The sequence below is a fragment of the Lygodium microphyllum genome, chromosome 1 (assembly GCF_053477565.2).
Source record: "Lygodium microphyllum isolate KBCC chromosome 1, Lygodium_microphyllum_v1.1.10, whole genome shotgun sequence".
Lineage (NCBI taxonomy): Eukaryota > Viridiplantae > Streptophyta > Polypodiopsida > Schizaeales > Lygodiaceae > Lygodium > Lygodium microphyllum.
The window spans coordinates 4,836,709-4,843,094 of record NC_141135.1 but is presented as its reverse complement, the minus strand read 5'-3'; the positions used below and the strand labels follow the sequence as shown (position 1 = coordinate 4,843,094).

Below are 6,386 nucleotides of genomic sequence, written 5' to 3'. Positions count from 1 at the left end.
CTCTCTATGAATTGATGCTTAAGGACTGAACAACAACTGTGAAGAATAATAACATCACAAAGATTAAAAAAATAAAGATACCTCCGTTATCACTGGATTGCTTGTAGTATAGACTGTTGAAGATGGAGATTTCTTACTGCATATTTCTGAAGAGGAAGATGGCTTGTAGTAGGGTAGAGTGTGTTGTAGATAGAGATTCTTTGATTTCAACAAATGGTATCAAAACTACTCCTCAATGCTGCTTCAGAAGAACTCGTATGCAAGAAACCATATTCTGGAGGGAAAGAGAAGAATGCACAAAATTTGGGACAAAACTAAAGCTTTCTGAGGGAATGAAAAAATGCCCAGAAATAGGTATATACTTGTCCAAAAAAGATGAAAATTTACAAGGAAACTCTTGAGTCAAAAAGGTGTCTCTGGGTAAAAAATAATCTTAAAATATGATGTGTACGTCATTTTATATCGTTTTTTAACTTCCGCCCTTTTAAGAAGCGAGAATGAGAATGATTGAAAAGTCATGAGGGCACTAAAGAGGGCATTAAAGAGTCATGAGGGCATTAAAGAATGCTTGGCTGCGTTTTTAGAAAAAATAGAATTGTATTTTTTTAGTTATGAGGATTTTGAGAAAAAGTGACCTTATCCTGTAGTTTGGGAATAAAATAATAGGTGAAATCTGTTGAAAACACAAAAACGAGATTTGCTTGATTATAGAAGATCTCTTTTTATAATATTATTTTGGAATCTCTTTTTAGAGAGAGAGAGGTGAGAGAAACCCCTTAAGGGGCAAAAAAGAGAGTCCATATTTCTCCTAATGAACAAAATTGATATCTGGTCTAGTGTTACACAAGTAGGTCAGACTGCCGACCAATCTCCTGTACCTCCCAATGTCTGCTAGTGTTGATGTATCCTTAATGGATAACTTTGCATTCACCTCCATCGGTGTAGCTATCTCTTTGCACTCCATCATGCCAAATGCCTTCAAGATCTCCCATGCATACTTCTTTTGAGAGATGAAGATATTTCCTGGCTCTTGCCAGACTTCCATCCAGAAACAATAGTGCAGCAAGCCCAAGTTTGTCATTTCAAACTCAAAACTCAAAGCCTTTCGAGTTTGGTTGTCGAGTTTGGTTGATCATATCTTCATAAGAAGCACTAGAAATAAAAATAGTAAAAAAAGAAGGGTTTTGATGTGGTTTTCAGAAACATGAAACTCAAAGTTGCATTTTTTATCAAAATTACGTAGAAAAAAAACAATTGTTTGAGGGCATATGACAAGTTTCCACAAAAGTTTTGCAATTGCATTAAGAACAATTGCTAGTTTTCATTAAAGGTGTACTAGTAGAACCTTGTAGGATTTATTTTCCAATCAAAATGTCCAAATTAAATGGGGTGTACTAGTAGACCCTTGAATTTCTATTTGCAACTTAGAAGACCCTTTTAAAGTTATAAGCATCATATTCTACTATTAGTGGTGTGTAGTCCATGCTCAGTTTGGACTTTGTAAGATAACACATGAATGCAAACAATGAAATTTAATTTTGTAGTGGGGGGCACAAGGGATACTAAAACACCAAAGAAGCCGATGTAGCAATTAGAGCTTGCCAAACATATGACGTATAGCATGAAAGGTTCATTTTACAAGAAGTTAATGTAAGAATCAATCCAATGACAAACATCAATGTACATTGCTAGTGAATTATTACAAATAGATTATAAGTGACATTTGAGTATCTAACGTAAGCAATGTCTCTAGTGTATAAGGAGCATGTAGCAAAAGCAAGACTATAGTACCAAAAGATGTAACATAATTAAGGCCTTTGCCCCTACAAGTATGATATGTCAGTCATTTGTCAAAATTCAAAGTTATTCTAAGAAGTTGTTTGATTGTGATATATATCAAACCCTTTTAGTAACATATGCCAAAATAGAATATAAAATTGCTATTGTTCATGACTATATGCATAATACAACTAGGTTTAAGAGAATGCAAAAGTAGATTAAGGTGAAACATCAAAAGATTAAAATGGTTGTATACCATTGAAAACTACAAAACATGTCTCTAAGCTACACTATTGTTGTGAAAAGATGACATTTCCATTGAGTAAAAAATAAGAGGCCTCTTGTACAAAATAAAAATTAATGAAAATCCTAACCCTCATATACTTTGCAAGTCAAATATTGTATGTCAAATGTTGTTATCCTTATCATATGTCAAGTTCTAGATAATTACAAAATATGTCAATTAAGAAAACATATATAGATGAAATAAGAGATTGTAGATTCCATAACATAACAAGATCTAGGTGGAGTAAAACAAAGGAAAAGCAAGAGTAGATGTTGAATTGAACTATTAATCACATCACTACATTTTTTGTCCTAGTTCACACTAGGGTAAACTTTAATTCCCAATGTGTTTACATGAAAATCCTTTAAAAAGATAAAACCTTTAACTTGATCAAATGATTTGCAAGGAGTTACACCTTTGTTGTAAAAAATGTTTATTTGATGAAATAAGTCAAATGAATTAATTGTGCAAATGATTGTTAAGAAAAATGTTTCCTTCTAATGAAAGAGATATTTTCCCACCTTCATCCTTTTAGAAGAGAAAATATATGCAAATTTCATGTTTGTAGGAGGTGAATTGATTAGCTCGTCATCACGTATTCTCAAAGAGCGAGAAATAACATATTATGTGACTCAAAGTAGTAGGACAAATTCAACAAGTAATTTACAAACCACCCTAAATTGGATGTTTTCAATGTTTATCAAATTCCAATCCATGACCCTACCTAGTATATTCACAACCACTTGCCAAGCATCACACACACACACACACACATACTCTCTCTCTCTCTCTCTCTCTCTCTCTCTCTCTCTCTCTCTCTCTCTCTCTCTCTCTCTCTCTCTCTCTCTCTAGCATATAGTATGGAAGCCCAAGAGCCACGAGTTGATCTAAGTGACATGATTAGTCCAACACGAGAAAGAGAGTAAGAAGAAGGGAAAATAATACTAGAAGAGGAGAGAGAAAGACACAAAAGAGGAGAGAAGGAAGAAGGAAGCCATGAAAGCTGGAGATGAAGGTGAAGAGTATGTTCTTGATAATAACTTGTTGGCCTAATCTAGGACAATTACACCTTATATACCCCGCTCAGTGTGACTGGGTGTCTAATCCCTAGTCTATGTGTATCCTGCTTGTTACATAGGAAAAAAAGCTTATATAGAAAAATATTATCTATTTAGAAAAAATTTCTTGACATAGGAAAAAAAGTCTATATAGTGAATTTTTAACATAATCTATTAGATGTGTACTATGTCTTATTTGAAATTAACTAAATAATCTTTATATAATTTTCCATTTGAAAATTTTCTAGATAATTTTCTATTTAGAAATTCACCTAAGTAGGAATATGTAACTAAGAAAAATGCAATATTTTCAAGTTATAGAAATATTAGAATCACATAAGAAATGTTCTATATAGGGAAATTACCATGTGTAGGAAAAGATAGTTGAAACATTTTCCTACATATGCAAGAAAAAAAGGGAGATTCCCTATCAATTCCCTAGTTAAAATTACATAAAGTAGGGAAAGGAATCGTGCGATTCCCTTGTTTCTCTTACTAGGAAAAGTTTCACTTTTCCTATTATTTACTTTGCCTACTTGTGTGTATTTTTAACTAGGGAATTGATAGGGAATTTCCTTTTTTTTCTTATGTAGGAAATGATTAAAAGTCCCTTGCGTATGCAGAACTCCAGTCGATGCTCCACATCAATGTTTATGGTAGCAGCTAAGCCCTACACGTGGAGAAAGTTGTGTCTAATCACAATATCACTAATGATGCCACATCCACTATTCTTTTTCATTACGGGAACAAGGAATTGCAAGCTTCAAAGACATGATTATTTCATAGATCAGTTTTGAATCATTGCAAGAAACAAAAAGTGAGAAAGAAATGTTAGATTTGAAATTTAAAATATTTCTCTTTCTTTTGGCTAATTTATGTACTAAGGAAAATTCTCGCATCTTGCAGTCTTCACAATGGCAAAAAGATAGGGCAAAGACACACCTTTAACACATGCACTCGCTATATGGTGTTCTTGCATAGTGAACCCTCAAGCATTGCTTAAAGCAAGGGTAACTGGAATTATGCAATATTATGCAAAGTCCCCAAACTTTGTCATGCAATCGAGGGAGTTGATAGCTACACAAGATTGATGAAGAATAGACGAAAGCTAAAGGAAGGAGTTTGATTGACGGAAGGTTAGTTGTTTGCAAAGATGCAAGTAGAACACGTAAATGTGTGCGTGTAAAGACTCGTTTCACGGAAAGCAAAAAGGGATTGCCAAGAGTGAGAAAGCTTAGGCCCAGGTGGAGCCTGATCGGAGTCAAAAGCTTGGACGTCGACAGAACGAAAGACGGGAGGTTATCGACTTGCGATTGAGCATGGTAACAGCGACCAGTACAAGTGGACAAGAAACTTCGTGCATGCGATGACGATTCTATATATATCTACGCGGGTCTCTTATGGGTTTCCAATCAGCTTCAGGTCATTTCTATCCATCAATCAATCTTCCATTCCTCTAGTTCTCCTGTACCTCGTCCTCCTTTCTTTCTCTCTCTCTCTCTCTCTCTGGGGCTCGATCTGCACCTACCACGGGATAGAAAGTACTAGAATCCAAAGCGCCACATGATTTCGATGAGGATGATGATCACGACATCAGCTAGCCAGCGCGATGCCGGGATGAGATCGAGGAGGCTACAGATCTGCAGCGGCAGCTTGAGCAGCCACCTGGTGCTGATAGCTATGATGGTACTGTACGCCTGCAACAATGACTATATGGGCGTAGTAGTGCGGGCGTCCGACCCGGATCCGCTTCAGGACTACTGCGTGGCGGACTTGTCGCAGACTCTGAGCGTGAACGGGTATCCCTGCAAGGAGGCAGAGAAGGTGACGGAGGAGGACTTCGTGTTCCACGGCATAGCCCAAGCTGCAGCCAACGTGAGCGAGAGCCCGGTGCTGGCAGTGCCCACTGTTGGGCTCGTGGAGCAGTTTCCAGGCCTGAACACGCTAGGGCTGTCGGTGGCGCGCCTGGACTTCGAGTCCAGCGGGGTGATCGTGCCCCACACGCACCCCAGGGCCAGCGAGATCATCTTTGTGCTGTCTGGCAACCTCTACTGCGCCTTCGTGGACACCTCTAACAAGCTCTTCGCCAAGGTCCTCGGCCCGGGCGACGTCATGATCTTCCCACGCGGCCTCCTGCACTTCCAGCTCAACGTCGGCTCCGGCCCAGCCCACGCAATCGTCGCCCTCAACAGCCAACAGCCCGGCTTCCAACTGGTAGCCAACTCCCTCTTCACGCCCAACATCCCCAACGCCGTCCTCCGCAAGACCTTCTTCCTCGACGACGCCACGCTCGACTCCATCAGGGCCACCTTCCAGGGCATGTAAGCAGCTTGCAGAAGCCATAATCGACTATATTCTAGTGTAGTGACTACATATTTATTGCAGTAATATATTAGTCTTAGCAGCCCCCTCTCCTATCCTGCACACGCAGCTCTAACCCGCTTGCGTGAATAAAACAGGAACCCGTGTCTAATTATTTCTCTTGAATAAATTGGAAGTCTCCCCTTCGATATCCTACTATTATTATGCACCGTATTCAAGGAAAACCGTCAAAATTTAAACAAGAAGGTTTCAAACTCGGAAGTTTACAATAACTTTGGTCTAAAATTTTGTAAATGCCTCTAATTTGATTCAAAAATACCTCCAATTGTTTTAGTTAAAATGCTTTTTGTGAGCACTGATTATATAGACTCTGTGGTTGGAACATGGGAAGGGGTAGGCACATGCATATAGTTTATCGATTGATGCCATGCCATTGCTCACTAATGGGTTTATAGTACAACACTCAACAATATGATAATAATGCAGCTATCATTATAACTCTTACTATTCATTCGTAGTTTTTCACCCATTGCTTAATCCCTCACATCCTAATGTTTACATTGAAGTAGATTGAGTTGAACATGCTCCTTGGTTGTGTTGGAATCATGACATGAACTAGTATGCAAAGTTGAAAGGGCACTTATGTTGTATTTACACTAGATGTGGAGGCATGCGTCTTTTAACTAAGCATCAATCACATAAGATGAGTATCTTTGATTGCTTTCTATTTCTACTATAACACCCTAGACAATGATTTTAATGGCACCATAGAATGAAGCTAGCTCATAGAAAGTAGTGTTGTATTTGCATGTCAAATATTTGAAAGCATTTAAACATGAGAGAGAGAGAGAGAGAGAGAGAGAGAATAAATATGCCATGTTAACTATGGGACTAGAATGATGAGTAGAACTAGTCCGATGTTGGTGAGAGATAAATTCCCT

General features: G+C 38.0%; 1 protein-coding gene across 1 annotated transcript; it reads left to right on the top strand.

Annotated features, from left to right (window-relative positions):
* Nucleotides 1–4,551: 4,551 nt before the first annotated feature.
* Nucleotides 4,552–5,694, top strand: LOC148040800 (putative germin-like protein subfamily 2 member 5). The gene has a single exon (XM_087686890.1). It carries the CDS (start codon nt 4,687–4,689, stop codon nt 5,446–5,448), a length of 762 nt encoding a protein of 253 aa, XP_087543016.1. The 5' UTR covers nt 4,552–4,686; the 3' UTR covers nt 5,449–5,694.
* Nucleotides 5,695–6,386: the final 692 nt, after the last annotated feature.